Here is a 15,827-nt window from a genome sequence, read left to right as displayed (position 1 = left end):
GCTGCAGAAGGGATTGGCAAAAAGGGCCTACAAGGGGACAGAAGCATACACACCCAAATCCTCCTGCTGCTGAGGAAGGATGGGTCTCCTGTCAGGGACCTCTGCCCTGCCCACCCCTCAACAGGGAAACTGTGGGAGGACTGTGGGGCATCATGGGTCTCCCCAAGAACACGGCCACCATCAGCTCCCCTCAAGGCCCCCCTGTGGTTGGGGGGCAGCTGGTGAGGTGAAAACCCTGCACAAAACCTGGATTAATGCAGGGCCTCCTCACCAGGCTCTCAGGGCCTCACAAGACACTGCTTTCTCTGCTCACTGTCACAGTAGACCACTGCCTGGGGACAGCCACCTGTCCTGCAGATCGCTACCCCCTTAAACTAGCAGGTGCCATGTGCTCAAGAGGATCTGTCACCAGAGTTAATACAAACACCAGCAGATCTAAATTCAATCTGGGCCCCCCCCCCAGAAGGGTTCCTGGGGTCCCTTGCAGTAGAGGTACCACAAAGGGTAATCTTGCTCTATCCTCCATCCCCCCACCGCTGCCAGAGTGTTATCTGTGTCTGAAGGCTTCATCCTGTGCCCTCAAAGGAGAGGGACTGTAGGTCCCCCTGAAGGGAGATGCTGACACAGAGACAGAACCATGAACAGTTTATTGAGGAGATACCAGGAGAGACAAAGCACAGGGGACAGGATGGGCAGGGAAAGCATTCAGACCACCAGGTAGACACATTCATATCTTGACTAGATATAAACTCATTGGAGCCTGGTTGTTGGAGACCAAGGAAGTCTTCAGATTATAAGATTACCCTGTAAGGCAAGAGGATTTGGGTTAGTACAATGGGACCTTATGTTTTCCTAACTGCTCTCTGCCTCCCATAGTGTATCTGAGGCCTTGGATGAACACTTGGGTGTGTGGCCACATCTATGAGTCTGTATGTAAGAGACAATAATTGTCTTCACATCTCACATAGAAATATCTGATTGTACCTGTTCTCTTAACTACATTTTACTTCATTGTGGCTAGGACCTGACATTTAATAGAAAAAAGGGGACTCTTTGCCTTGTCTTTGAAATGAGAATTGCCACTACCAGGGCTGAGGTATCATACTCTTAGTGTATTTTGTGGACTTAAATAAACATTTTTTGATGCTCATTGGCATGGAGCTATTTTCATTTAAACAGTGAGAATGGTGAATGGTCAGAGCCCAGATTCTTTGCCAATTATTATTATTTTTTTCTTTTTGAGAAGAGACAGAGAAAACACAAACTTGTGAGCGAAGAGGGATGGGGGAGAAGGTGAGGGAGAGAGACAATCCCAGATAGGCTCCACACTCAGCACCGAGCCCGACTTGGGGCTCAATCTCAAAAGCTCGAGATCATGACCTGAGCAGGAATCAAGATTCTGCTGCTTAACCGACTGAGTCGCCCAGGAGCCCCTGCAGGTTCTTTATGTATTTAAACTCCTATTGCTCTAGTGACCTCAGAGTCCAATATGTTCTCTCTATGACAGATTAAAATAAAAGCTGAGGCCCTGAGAAGGCCTTTTTTTTTTTCCCAAGACTTGACCACTGAGTCAAGGTGGGAAGGGCGCTCGCCTCCCACCTTCTCAGGCTCAGCTCTTCCGAAGGGGGTAGCAGGGGGGAAGTTGTGGTGCGGCGTGAGCTCCACCTGTCACGGGGGCAAGTGTCCTGCTGCCTGGGGGCATATAAGGAAAGCACCCTCCTGTCACCCCTTCAGACAACCTGCAGGCTTGTGATTCTCTCCAGGACACACAGCGATCACCCACAGGAACAGGAAGGACACCATGTGGTTTCACAGCAGAAATCAGGCTGCTGCATTTCCCACTGTGCTCCCTACCTCGCCACACAGGCTTCTGCAACTCAGGCCTTCCCCGCATCGGTTCCCGCCTCATGGATCCCACAGGCAGCATCTGCCCTTTCATCATGCGCAGTCTTGAACACAGAAAAAGAATGGACATCTCTAAGAATTACAACACCACGTCCTCTCCTAGGCAGTAAACAGCATAGCTGTCACCTCTCCAAACACCCGTAAAAACGCACGTCAAACTCTCACACCTGTATTTCAGGTAGGCGTTCTCCTTGCTCTGCTGCATCATCCTTGTTTCCCAATACCGAGCCTTCATCTGCGGCAGAAAAACACACCCACCTTCAGTTGTGCCCGACTGTGCCCCAAACAAAGATGAGGAAAAGGAAAACACTTACCCAGTTAGCCATAGCATTCCTTTCCTGAACTGCGATCTGAAAAAGCCAACACACCAGAAACCCATGTTCAGGGCTCTAAGGGCCACTACCATCACCTGCAGGGGGCGCCAAAGGGTCAGTGTGTTGGACACAACTCAGGTTACCTTGTGGTTGAAGGCGAGGTCAGACTCCTGCAACTGATTGCGCATTTCTTCCACTTCTTGTCTGTGAGGGACAATTGTTTTCATCAGACAAAACCCAACACTGGGTGTGATTTTCAATCATCTGCCAATGTGGCCATCCTCCTCTTATCTGTCCCCTCATACAATTGATCCCGACACAGGAAACACTTTCACCTGACTATAATTGGACTGTAGGATCCAAGCTATTCTTACAGCCTTTCCTTCATCATTTTTCTTCACCTGCAGTTTCAGAATTGGCATATTTTCCTTATGTGTTTTCAATCTATCCCTCAGTTATCACATGACAAATGTCTTTTGTCATGAAGCTCTCTTCTCCTTTAACTTCTGTCTTTGCTATGGTTCCCAGGTTTGCAAAGACCAGCGCCATCAGATGCCACTACCGGGTTTATGGGTAGGGACTCATCCTAGGACAAACTGTTTCCCTCAAGACACCACCTGAAGGACACTGGTATGGAGCCAGTTTCCACAGAGTCAGGCCAACAGGGGGATGCGGACATGTTTAGTAACGTAATTGTTCTGTGCCTTATCTTTCCGTGTCTGTTAATTCGCTCTGGATACATCCTCTGATTTTGGTGTATATTACTTAATTGAGTCCTCAAAATGTACAAAGATTAACAATCCAAAGGGAGGGAGGGAGGAGTCAAGATGGAGGAGAAGCAGCAGGCTGAGATGACCGTCAGGTAGCAGGAGATGAGCTAGATAGCTTATCAAACCATTCCGAACACCTACAAATCCAAGAGGAGATGGAAGAGAAGAAGAGCAACAATTCTAGAAACAGAAAATAGACTACTTTCTGAAAGGTAGGACCCATGGAGACGTGAATCCAAAGTGACGGGAAGATAGACCCCGGGGGGAGGGTCTGGCTCCTGGCAAGCAACGGAACACAAAATCAGGACTTTTAAAAGTGATGTCCACTGAGGGACGTCGCTCCAGAGGCTAAACTGAGGTGAAGCCCATGTGGGGATGGCGTGGCCCCAGGTCCTGCAGGGTCACAGAAGGATGGGGGTGTCTGAGTGTCACAGAACTTGCAGGTATTAGAGCAGGGAAGCCGGCAACAGAGACAGAGCCAAGGAGTGACCTCTCAACTCAGGGTTACCTTGAACCGTAATCCATGGCACAGGCCACTGCTCTGTGAGTGGGGTCCCCACAAGTTCCGGGGAGATCCCCCTGGAAGAGCTCAGGGATCTAAGGGTTTCGGAGACTCCAGGTGGAGCTGTGTGCCAGAGACAGAGACGCTTGGTCACAGCCTGGGTGAGGTCTGAGCACAGCCAGAGGCCAGGGGATGGGAATGGTTGAGCGCTTTTCTCTGAGGGCGCACTGAGGAGTGGGGCCCTGAGCGCTCGGCTCCTCCAGGCCAGAGATTGGGAGGCCGCCACTTTCATTATCGACCTCTGGAACTCTATGGAAAGTGTTCAGGGAACAAAAGCTCCTGAAAGCAAACCTGAGTGGATTACTTAGTCTGGCCCCTGGAAAGGGCGGTGCAATTCCGCCTGGGGCAAAGACACCTGAGAATCACTACACCGGGCCCCTCCCTGAGAAGATCAACAAGAAATCCAGCCAAGACCAAGTTCACTTACCAAGAAGAACAGCGGAAAGCAGAGGAGGAGAAAGCAAACCACGGAATTCATGTCTTTCTCCTCATGACACTTTAGTCTTGCAAAGTTAATTTTTTTAATTTTATTTTTTATCTTCTGCTAATTTTTTTAACTTTTACCCTTTCTTCTTTTAACATTTTATAACTAGTTTAACTTAACAATACTTTTCATTAAAAAAAATCTTTTTCGAACCTTCATTATTATTGTCCTATGTTATCCTTCATTGTATCTAACTTCAGTTTTTGTATACATATAGGGTTTCTTCTTCTGAAAAATTTCTTCTAATAGATCAAACTACATCCTAAATCTACCACTGGGCTTGTTCTACTCTCCAGCCTGAGCAAATCTTCTCCACTTTTTTTCTTTATTCTCCCAACCAACTTACCTATCAACTCCTTTTTTAGAAATTAAAAAAAATTTTTTTTCATCTTAATAGTCATATTCCATCCCTTCATTGTGTTTACTCTTATATATGTTTTCCATTCTTTAAAATTTTGGGAGGTAATTTCTTCTAAGAGACCAAAATACATCCAAAATTAAGTGAGTAGCTCTGTTCTAGTTACCAGTCTAGTATGTATATATATTTTTCTTTTTTATATTATTTCCTTATTTGTTTTCTTTTTTAAATTTTTTTCCCTGGACTTCTTTTTACCCCCTTTCTCCCCCACCATGATTTGGGGTCTCTTCTGATTTGACTCAAGCACACTTTCCTGGGGTCTTTGCCACCCTTTTAGTATTTTATTTGCTCCTTCATATATTCTTATCTGGACAAAATGACAAGGTGGAAAAACTCACCACAAAAAAAAGAACAAGAGGCAGTACCGAAGGCTAGGGACCTAAACAATATGCACACTGGTAATATGTCAGATCTAGGGTTCAGAATGACGATTCTCAAGGCTCTAGCCATACTCGAAAAAGGCATGGAAGATATCAAAGAAACCCTATCTGGAGAAATAACAGCCCTTTCTGGAGAAATAAAAAAAAAAAAATGCATGGGACGCCTGGGTGGCGCAGTTGGTTAAACGACTGCCTCCGGCTCAGGGCGTGATCCTGGAGTCCCGGGATCGAGTCCCACATCAGGCTCCCAGCTCCATGGGGAGTCTGCTTCGCTCTCTGACCTTCTCCTCGCTCATTCTCTCTCTCAAATAAATAAAATAAAATCTTTAAAAAAAAATGCAATTTAACCAAGTTGAAATCAAAAAAGCTATTAAAGAGGTGCAATCAAAAATGGAGGCTCTTACTGCTAAGATAAATGAGGCAGAAGAAAGAATTAGTGATATAGAAGAGCAAATGACAGAGAATAAATAAGCTAAGCAAAAGAGAGACAAACAACTACAGGACCACCTGGGGAGAATTCGAGAGATAAGTGATACCATAAGACAAAACAACATTAGAATAATTGGGATTCCAGAAGGAGAAGAAAGAGAGAGCGGAGCAGAGTTATATTGGAGAGAATTATTGGAGAGAATTTCCCTAATATGGCAAAGGGAGCAAGCATCAAAATCCAGGAGGCGTAGAAAACCCCCCTCAAAATCAATAAGAATAGGTCCACACCCCATCATCTAATAGTAAAATTTACAAGTCTTAGCAACAAAGAGAAAATTCTGACAACACCCCGGGACAAGAAGTCTGTAACATACAATGGTAAAAATATTAGATTGGCAGCAGACTTATCCACAGAGACCTAGCAGGCCAGAAAGGACTGGCAAGATATATTCAGAGCAATAAACGAGAAAAATACGCAGCCAAGAATACTATATCCTGCTAGGCTATCATTGAAAATAGAAGGAGAGATAAAAAGCTTCCAAGACAAACAAAAACTGAAAGAATTTGCCAACATCAAACCAGCTCTACAAGAAATATTGAAAGTGGTCCTCTAAGCAAAGAGAGAGCCTAAAAGTTGTAGATCAGAAAGGAACAGAGACAATATACAGTAACAGTCATCTTACAGACAATACAAGGGCACTAAATTCATATCTCTCAATAGTTCCCCTGAATGTAAATGGGTTAAATGCCCCAATCAAAAGACACAGGGTATCAGAATGGATAAAAAAACAAAACCCAACCATTTGTTGCCTACAAGAAACTCATTTTAGACCCAAAGACACCTCCAGATTTAAAGTGAGGGTGTGGAAAACAATTTACCATGCTAATGAACATCAGAAGAAAGCTAGGGGTGGCAATCCTTATATCAGATCAATTAGATTTTATGCCAAAGACTATAATAAAAGAGATGAGGAAGGACAATATATCATACTCAAAGGGTCTTTCCAACAAAAAGATCTAACAATTTTAAATATCTATGCCTCTAACATGGGAGCAGCCAACTATATAAACCAATTAATAACAAAATCAAAGAAACACATCGACAATAATACAAGAAGAGTAGGGGACTTTAACACTTTCCTCACTGAAATGAACAGATCATGCAGGCAAAAGATCAATAAGGAAATAAAGGCCTGAAATGACACACTGGACCAGATGGACATCACAGATATATTCAGAACATTCCATCCCAAAGCAACAATACATATTCTTCTCTAATGCACATGGAACATTCTCCAAAATAGATCACATCCTGGGTCACAAATCAGGTCTTAACCGGTATCAAAAGATTGGGATCATTCCCTGCATATTTTCAGACCACAATGCTCTGAAGCTAGAACTCAATCACAAGAGGAAAGTTGGAAGGAACTCAAATGACAGAGAAAGGAGGCTAAAGAGCATCCTATTAAAGAATGGATGGGTCAACCAGGAAAATAAAGAAGAACTGGAAAAAAAATTCATGGAAACAAATGATAATGAAAACACAATGGTTCAAAATCTGTGGGACACAGCAAAGGCAGTGCTGAGAGGAAAATATATAGCGGTACAAGCCTTTCTCAAGACACAAGAAAGGTCTCAAATACACAACCTAACCCTACACCTAAAGGAGCTGGAGAAAGAACACCAAAGAAAACCTAAACTCAACAGGAGAAGAGAAATAAAGATCAGAGCAGAAATCAATGAAATAGAAACCAAAAAAATAATAGAACAAATCAATGAAACTAGGAGCTGGTTCTCTGAAAGAATTAATAAGACTGATAAAACCCTGGCCAGACCTATCAAAAGGAAAAGAGAAAGGACCCAAATTAATAAAATCACAAATGAAAGAGGAGAGATCACAACCAACACCAAAGAAATACAAACAATTATAAGAACATATTATGAGCAGCTCTGCACCAACAAATTTGACCATCTGGAAGAAATGGGTGTACTATTAGAGAAAATATAAACTACCACAACTGAGCCAGGAAGAAATAGAAAACCTGAACAGACCCATAACCATAGGGAGATTGAAAGAGTCATCAAAAATCTCCAATCAAAAGCCCAGGGCCAGGTTGCATCTCAGGGGAATTCTACCAAACATTTAAAGAAGAATTAATTCCTATGCTCCCGAAACTGTTCCAAAAAAACTGAAATGGTAGGAAAACTTCCAAACTCGTTTTATGAGGCCTGCATCACCTTGATCCCAAAACCAGACAAGGAACCCATCCAAAAAGTGCATTACAGATAAATATCCTTGATGAACACAGACGCAAGAATTCTCACCAAAATACTAGCCAATAGGATCCAACAGTACATTAAAATGATTATTTTCCACCACCAAGTGGGATTTATTCCAGGGATGCAAGGTTGGTTCAACATTCGCAAATCAATTAATGTGATACAATATATTAAGAAAAGAAAGAACAAGAACCATATGATACTCTCAGTAGTTGCTGACAAAGCATTTGACAAAGTACAGCATCCCTTCTGATCAAAACACTTCAAAGAGTAGGGATAGAGGGCACATATCTCAATATTATCAAAGCCATCTATGAAAACCCCACTGAAAATATCATTCTCAATGGAGAAAAACTGAGAGCATTTCAGCTAAGGTCTGGAACATGGCAGGGATGTCCATTATCACCACTACTATTCAACATAGTACTAGAAGTCCACGCCTCAGCAATCAGACAACAAAAAAATATCAAAAACATCCAAATCAGCAAAAAAGAAGTCAAGCTCTCACTCTTTGCAGATGATATGATACTCTATGGGGAAACCCCAAAAGACCACTCCAAATCTGCTAGAACTTGTACAGGAATTCAGTAAAGTGTCAGGATATAAAATCATCAAAGTGGCAAAGAAACTATACTGAGAAAACTACAAAGTTCTCATGAAAGAAATTGAGGAAGACACAAAGAAATGGAAAAATGTTCCATTCCCCTGGATTGGAAAAACAAATATTTTGAAAATGTCTTTGCTACCTAAAGAAATCCACACATTTAATGCAATCCCTATCAAAATCCCATCCATTTTTTCTTTCAAAGAAATGGAACAAATAATCCTAAAATTTATAAGGAACCAGAAAAGATCTCAAATAGCCAAAGAAATATCAAAAAAGAAAGCCAAAGTTGGCGGCATCAGAATTCTGGCATTCAAGCTCTACTACAAAGCTGTCATCATCAAGACAGAATGGTACTGGCACAAAAACAGACACATAGGTCAATGGACCAGAAGAGAGAACCCATAAATAGACCCTCAACTCTATGGTCAACTAATCTTCAACAAAGAAGGAAAGAACGTCCAATGTCCAAATGACAGTCTCTTCAACAAATGGTGTTGGGAAAATTGGACAGCCACATGCAGAAAAATGAAACTGGACAACTTCCTTACATTACACATGAAAATAGACTCAAAATAGACGAAGGATGTCAATGTGAGAAAGGAATCCATCAAAATCCTTGAGGAGAATATAGGCAACAACATCTTCGACCTCAACCACAGCAACTTCTTCCTAGAAACATGGTCAAAAGCAAGGGAAGCAAAGGCAAAAACAAACTATTGGAACTTCATCAAGACCAAAAGCTTTTGCACAGCAAAGGAAACAGTTTACAAAACCAAAAGACAACTGACAGAATGGGAGAATATATTTGCAAACGACATGACAGATAAAGGGCTAGTATCCAAAATCTATAAAGAGCTTCGGAAACTCAACACCCAAAGAACAGATAATCCAATCAAGAAATGGGCAGAGGACATGAACAGACATTTCGGCAAAGACATCCGGATGGCCAACAGACACATGAAAAAGTGCTCCACATCACTCGGCATCAGGGAAATACAAACAAAACCACAATGAGATACCACCTCACACCAGTCAGAATGGCTAAAATTAACAAGTCAGTAAATGACAGATGCTGGCGAGGATGCATAGAAAAAGGAACACTCCTACACTTTTGGTGAGAATGCAAGCTGGTGCAACCACTCTGGAAAACAGCATGGAGGTTTCTCAAAAAGCTGAAAATAGAGCTACCCTATGACACAGAAATTGCACTACTGGCTATTTACCCTAATGATACAAACGTAGTGATCTGAAGGGCACATGCACCCGAATGTTTATAGCAGCAATGTCCACAATAGCCAAACTATGGAAAGAACCTAGATGTCCATCAACAAATGAGTGGATAAAGAAGATGTGGTATATATATACAATGGAATACTATGAAGCCATCAAAAGAAATATATCTTGCCATTTGCGACGACGTGGATGGAACTAGAGGGAATTATCCTTATCGAAAGAAGTCGATCGGAGAAAGACAACTATCATATGATCTCCCTGATACGAGGAAGTGGAGATGCAACATTGGGGGTTGTGGGGTAGAAAAAGAATAAATGAAACAAGATGTCACAAAACAAACTGAGGAATGCTGGGTGAGGGGGGTAGGGAGAGGGTGGTGGGGTTATGGATACTGGGGAGGGTATGAACTATGGTGAGTGCTGTGAAGTGTGTAAGCCTGGCGAATTACAGATCTGTACCCCTGGGGCTAAGAATACATCATAGGTTTATAAGAAAATTAAAAATTTTTTTAAAAATCCAAAGGGAATTTTTCAGGAGCCAATAGTATGTAGTGTCTGAACTTACCTGTACTTCTCCATTTCCTCTTCAGTTATTTTCAGATATTTATTGGCAGCTAACAGCTCGTTCTTAGTTGCATTCAATTCAGACAGTGTCTCTTCTAGTTTCCTAAGATGGGAGAGGTATATACATTGTCCGGTAGCCAAGACAATTGAATTTCTGCCATTTATTCTCCCAGCACACTTGATGGCCTACGTTGGAATGTCCCCGCTAAAAGCACAGACTGACAACACAACAGGGAAATGAATGAAGGCCCCATTTAGGGTTGAAGAAACATTGAACTCTGGCTGCTGGCCAAGCTCCCTGTAATCGGGGCTGTCTTTATACTTCTCTACTTTAATTCATTCACCATGTCACCAAATAACATTGCACTCTGTGCCCTCTTGGAATACATCTTTGGTTTGAGATGGTGAAGGCTCATTTCAATTCAAAGTGAAAAGCCAAGCCTGACGAGCTACACTCATTAGGATGAAGCAGGGGCCCATCATTAGTCTCACACCTCCGTGGGGAGCCCTGATCCTCAGACCAAGGCTGTGCCCCACACAGTCAGCCCAAAGGAACCTTCCAGAATATGACTTCACTGGCATGGAAACTCACTCCCACACATCTCTAGGCTTTAGAAGTACAAGCCCTGGCCCCTCGTGAAAGATCCTGGTGTAGGAAAAGACCAATCTTAGTGCCAAAAATATGTCCTCAAATAATCCATGTGAACTGTCACATACTCAGGGTGTTTATCTCAGGGGAACAGACTTCAGATGGAAAACTGTCAACTCCATTGAGTCTACCTTTTTTTTTTTTTAAAGATTTTATTTATTTATTTGACAGAGAGAGATCTCAAGTATGCAGAGAGGCAGGCAGAAAGAGAGGGGGAAGCAGGATGCCCACTGAGCAGAGAGCCCAATGCAGGGCTCCATCCCAGGACCCTGGGACCATGAACTCAGCCAAAAGCAGAGGCTCTAACCTACTGAGCCACCCAGGCACCCTGAGTCAACCTTCTTGAACAAGACCAACTTCATGGATGGTGAAGGCAGCAAACGGCGATGCTTAGAAAGGTTGGTCTGCTGGGCTGCCCTCGACTACTTTGTTCATGGTGTTGATTCACAAGGTTTCAACAGGACACTTGTCAAGAATCTCATGCAGAAAGACTTAGGGACAGACAAAAGCTCTAGAAAGAGAAGGACAGGAGCATCTGCTTCTGGTCTCTCAACTATCCTTCTGCAAATGTCTTCTGGAGCGGCAGTCAGTGTGTGGCTTGGAGATATGGTGTTGAAGAGAGAAAGGTGGTCAGGACACTGGACCCGCCCCAAGAAGAACTTACCAATGAAAAGAACCCAAGTGCCTGTGAGAGAGAGCGGCCTCCACCCCCGATGTGGGAAGGAATAACACAAAGCTGAGTCTCCAGGGTAGACAGGGAACAGTTTTGCTTTTCCACATGAATGAGGGGCTCCAACTTCCTATCTCCTCCTGAGAAATAAAAGGAAACACTGGACAAAAGAGCAAACTTGTGAGTGAATGCACCCAATTTCTAAAGAGCACAAGAGGAAACATTGAGAACCAGATGGAGAAGAAGGAAGCCTAGGAGAAAGCCAGCCTGGCAGTGGGGAGCCAATTTCCCGAGGACACATCAGTGAATTCTAGAACAGGCAGTGAATACAAAGTAAATGAACAAGCAACCCTTTGGGGACAGGTTGGAATGCAACAAGCGAAGCTCTGGTCCAGCCAGCAAAGATGAGACTGTGTGAAACTGCACGCTTTGTTTGGGATCCAAGAGAGTAACACCTAGAAAATCATGTGGAGGGGCACCAGGATGGCTCAGTCATTATCTGCTTAGAAGTATTTGGTTCAGGTCATGATCCCAGGGTCCTGCAATAGAGCCCCACACGGGACTCCCTGTTCGGCGGGAAGCCTGCTTCTCCCTCTCGCACTCCCCCTGCTTGTGTTCTCTCGCGCGCGGTGTCTCTCTCTGTCAAATAGATAAATAAAATCTATAAAAAGAAGAAAGAGAGAAAGAAAAGAAAAAGAAAATCAGGTGGACAGGAAATACCCTGGCCTTCTAAGGGATTGGGCTGCAGTGAATGATCTCAGTTGTATACCAGATGAAGGGACCCAGTATTGCTGAAGCCGCAGCGCACTTTCCACAAAGAAACTTTCCCTGTTTCTACAGAAAGAGAATTCCATTTTTCTCTCCATGTTCTGGACCCAAGTCTCATACTGAACAAGAAATGGACCTAATGCAGGAGTGGTCAGAGCACGTGATGAGAGTGAAAATGGAGGGACAATGTAGACTGACCCAGAGGGGATCCAGGGATCAAAGTGATTAATGCTGGTATCTTCCCCCTTCTTCCCCGATGAATCACACAACAACATGTGGCAAGTTGTTAGAACAGAAAGGAAAATGCAGGTTACACAAATCAAGATAGGAAGGGCAGGCACAATTCTACAGAATGCATTTGGCATAAGTACTCGAAGATCCAATTCCAGAAGATCTAAATACTTGCCGCCACGAAAACTCATACAATGGTATCTATGACAACACAGCAATAGCTTACTCTTCTGCAATCAGTTTTTGTTTTTCAGAGAACTCCACCGCCATATCCAATTTCTTCTTTAGAATGTTCAATTCTGCTTCTTTGGCTATTTTCTGAGCACTTGGGGCATTATCGCAGTCTTCCAGGAATATTTTCCTTTCTGTAAAGGATGAATTTGCTTTTGTGGGTTTGTGCCATGACCTGAGAACTTGGCTTCGATGGGGAAAGGAGAAGGGCAAGGCTGTGGAGGCAGGAAGGCATTCTTTCCCTGCCTGATGCAAACTCATTCCACCATATGGCGATTTCATCCCCCCAAACAAGGTACCTTTCAGTTCTTGGTTTTTTGATGTCGAGGCTCTCAGCTTTAGCTCTGCCAGTGCATCTTGGGCCTTTAAGACAGATTTGAGAAAAGACATATGAGGGCACCTAACAGGACAGAATCATGGAGGGCAACAAAGAAAGCCCTTGAGGCATAAATAGACTAAGGGGAACGTAAAGAAACTAGTTCATGTCAAAAAAATGCACAAAGGGCTTTTTTAGAGGAACAGATATAAAATAATCTTCTACTATACAAATTGGGCTTGTATCATCCTTCACTGCTCACGTATTTTGTGGGATTTTCTATATGACTTAGAGGGCAGCGCTGAATGATGTGATGATTACCCAGCTGTGAAATAAACCATACTTCCTAGGCCTTGAAATTGCAAACCTCAATGGGGTGGTCCTAAGTGAAATCGTAGCTCATGGTTCAGTAGGAGTTGCAGTGCCCAGACGCCCACGCTCTACTGCCTAAACAGCACATGAGTACACGGCACTCGCCTCTCCCAATGAGCCAAAAGCCTCCCAAGCCACATTATGGTACAACTAACACCTAACTTTTACCACATCCACATTCTTGATATTCTTTTCTCTCTCTGCTTGTAAGAGAGCCTGTTTACAATAAAGGGAGTCCTTCAATTTTTCATTAATCTCTTCCACCTTTTTGATGTTCTCCTTCAAGAAAACATATAGAATGAGTAATAGTGATTCATTCCTTGGGGCACCTGGGTTGCACCTGGGTGGCCCAGTCAGTGGAGTGTCTGACTCCTGCTTTCGTTTGCCTCAAGTCCTGATCTCAGGGTCATGGGATTGATCCCTGCATCAGGCGAAACACTTGGCATGGTGTCTGTTTGGCATTCTCTCTCTCTCTCCTTCAGACCTCCTCCCCTCACTCTTTCCTTCTCTCAAATCAATCTTTGCAATAATAATAATTTAAATAATAATAATAATAATATTTCATTTCTTTTATTTCTGCTGTTAGAACACAATTCAGGCAAAGAAATGAGTCTTACTTTTAATTTACGTACTTCAGCAAGGGAAAGCTGATGTTCTCTCTTTGTTTCTGCTTGCTTCTTTGCTTCCCTTATCTATCACACTTATGAGAAAGGAATCAGAAGTCCAAAATAGCATGTTAGAGAAACCTGCCTTTGTGAGTCCTTTCACAAAGAGAGAGGCAGTGCTCTACATTTGTGAAGCTTCTCTTACTCAAGGACCATTTCTGGGTTGCATGAAATAGATCAATAGAATGAACAACCAGAGGGTAAGTAATCAAAATGAAATCACAAAAAAATATTTGAAAGGTCACACATACCTTCTCCTCCCAACTCGCTATGTATTTTTGAAGATCCTCGTTTTCATTTTTAAGGACACTAATCTTCATCTTGATTTGGTCTAAAGTAACTGAAAGGAGAAAAAAGAATTTTAAAATAATTAGCAAAAACAGCGACATTGAATAATCCCAGTATATTAGCACCAGGGTACATTCTCTGACACTTGGGTGTCACTAACTTGCTAGCATTCCCATTGTGCCTGAAGAAAGCACGTTGTAGCAGCATTTGAAACACAAGACTTTCTGTATCAGTGAGATTCCTACTTAAAATGTTTTTCAAACTTAAAAAAAAAAAAAACAATCGAATGTCTTCTCATTTTTCTCCCACCTGTAAGCACCATTCTTGGAAAATTCAAACCTTGCATATGCTAATGTCATCGCCAGAGACGTGACAGAAAAATCAAGCATCCTAGCAACTAACATCTCTCTCCTCCAATGATTCAGATACAAAAGCAGGTCCCTGCAAATAACCCATAATGAGCAAAACTATACTTTGTTCCTGCTCAGTGGAATGTCCACTTCCAGGTCCTACTTGGAATTCCACACAAGGAAAGCTCAAGATGTCAGGTGAGTGACAACTCACAGGCCTTCAGAGACTTTCTGCTGCTCACAGATCGCCTTTCATGGACCCCAGGCTGGGGGCTCTGGAGGACAAGATCTCTGCTATAAACACACTTGGGTACAATCTCCACGTTATGTAAGAGAGTCTTTGGAGGCCCTGGATAATGCACACGCCTGAGAAGACAAGCTTTTTTCATCACAACAGGAGAATGTTACCCTCCACACTTACAGGAAAACAACACTCATGAGGAGACCGATGGGAGCTGCATAAGACTTGTAAGGTCTAGAACACAGACTCCCTTAAGAGCCACTTAATTTTCTCATCATGGGGCACCTGGGTGGCTCAGTTGGTTAAGGGTCTGCCTTCTGCTGGGGTCAGGAGCCCGGGTCCTGGGATCGCATCCCACATCCAGCTCCCTGCTCAGCAGGGACCTGCTTCTCCCTCTCTGTCTGCCTCTCACTCTGCCTGCTTGTGCGCTATCAAGTGAATAAACAGAATCTCTTAAAAAAATAATTCTCTCGGGGCGCCTGGGTGGCTCAGTGGATTAAGCCACTGCCTTCGGCTCAGGTCATGATCTCAGTGTCCTGGGATCGAGCCCCGCATCAGGCTCTCTGCTTGGCGGGGAGCCTGCTTCCCCCTCTGTCTCTGCCTGCCTCTCTGCCTACTTGTGATCTCTCTCTGTGTCAAATAAAATAAATAAAATCTTTAAAAAAATAATAATTCTCTCATCTTGCCTCAAAGTGTAAACTTCTCTTCTCTTGACCCACTGTGAGCGCTCTCCCGCTCTGAGAACTCACTTGTCACCAGGACCACTGCCGCACTCACAACAACGAACGACATTCAATGGTTTCCTAAGCGCCAGGTGGCCACCCAGGCTGTCAACAGCCAGCACCATGGAATCACCACAATCCATGAGCCCCGTACACTACCCATTATCCCCACTGGCACAGGCTCTATTCCTCTCATTCTCCCCTGGCAGGAAAGGCTCCCTCCACTTCAGACTTAAAACCATGGTTTAATTCTCTCCTGTGACACACGCTCTGCATGACAATATCTGCCTTCTCTAAGTGTAGCTGGTTTGCTAGACTCAGAGAGTTTTCTCCTCTTGACATTTCACCAAGAGTCAGCTCATGGTGATGTACTCACTCC

The 15,827-nt window shown here is 43.4% G+C and overlaps 1 protein-coding gene across 5 annotated transcripts in view; it reads right to left on the bottom strand.

Annotated features, from left to right (window-relative positions):
• Positions 1-623: 623 nt before the first annotated feature.
• Positions 624-15,827, bottom strand: part of LOC122895679 (transport and Golgi organization protein 1 homolog) — a 45,961-nt gene continuing 30,757 nt past the window's right edge. For 3 of the 5 annotated variants that reach the window (XM_044233257.1, XM_044233259.1, XM_044233260.1), the window contains 9 exons: positions 14,099-14,187; positions 12,794-12,857; positions 12,490-12,628; positions 9,947-10,048; positions 2,363-2,423; positions 2,220-2,255; positions 2,073-2,140; positions 1,855-1,949; positions 624-804 (listed from right to left, as the gene is read on the bottom strand). In XM_044233257.1, coding sequence (XP_044089192.1) covers positions 800-804; positions 1,855-1,949; positions 2,073-2,140; positions 2,220-2,255; positions 2,363-2,423; positions 9,947-10,048; positions 12,490-12,628; positions 12,794-12,857; positions 14,099-14,167 — 639 coding nt within the window. In that variant the 5' untranslated portion in view covers positions 14,168-14,187 and the 3' untranslated portion in view covers positions 624-799. Of the gene's footprint in view, positions 805-1,854; positions 1,950-2,072; positions 2,141-2,219; positions 2,256-2,362; positions 2,424-9,946; positions 10,049-11,258; positions 11,609-12,489; positions 12,629-12,793; positions 12,858-14,098; positions 14,447-15,827 lie in introns of those variants that run through there. The other 2 variants (XM_044233256.1, XM_044233261.1) reach the window with 2 other exon arrangements.

Source organism: Neovison vison, chromosome 14 (genome assembly GCF_020171115.1).
Source record: "Neovison vison isolate M4711 chromosome 14, ASM_NN_V1, whole genome shotgun sequence".
Taxonomy (NCBI): Eukaryota; Metazoa; Chordata; class Mammalia; order Carnivora; family Mustelidae; genus Neogale; species Neogale vison.
Note: the sequence above shows the minus strand (reverse complement) of the source record. Positions and strands in the feature narration are given on the sequence as shown.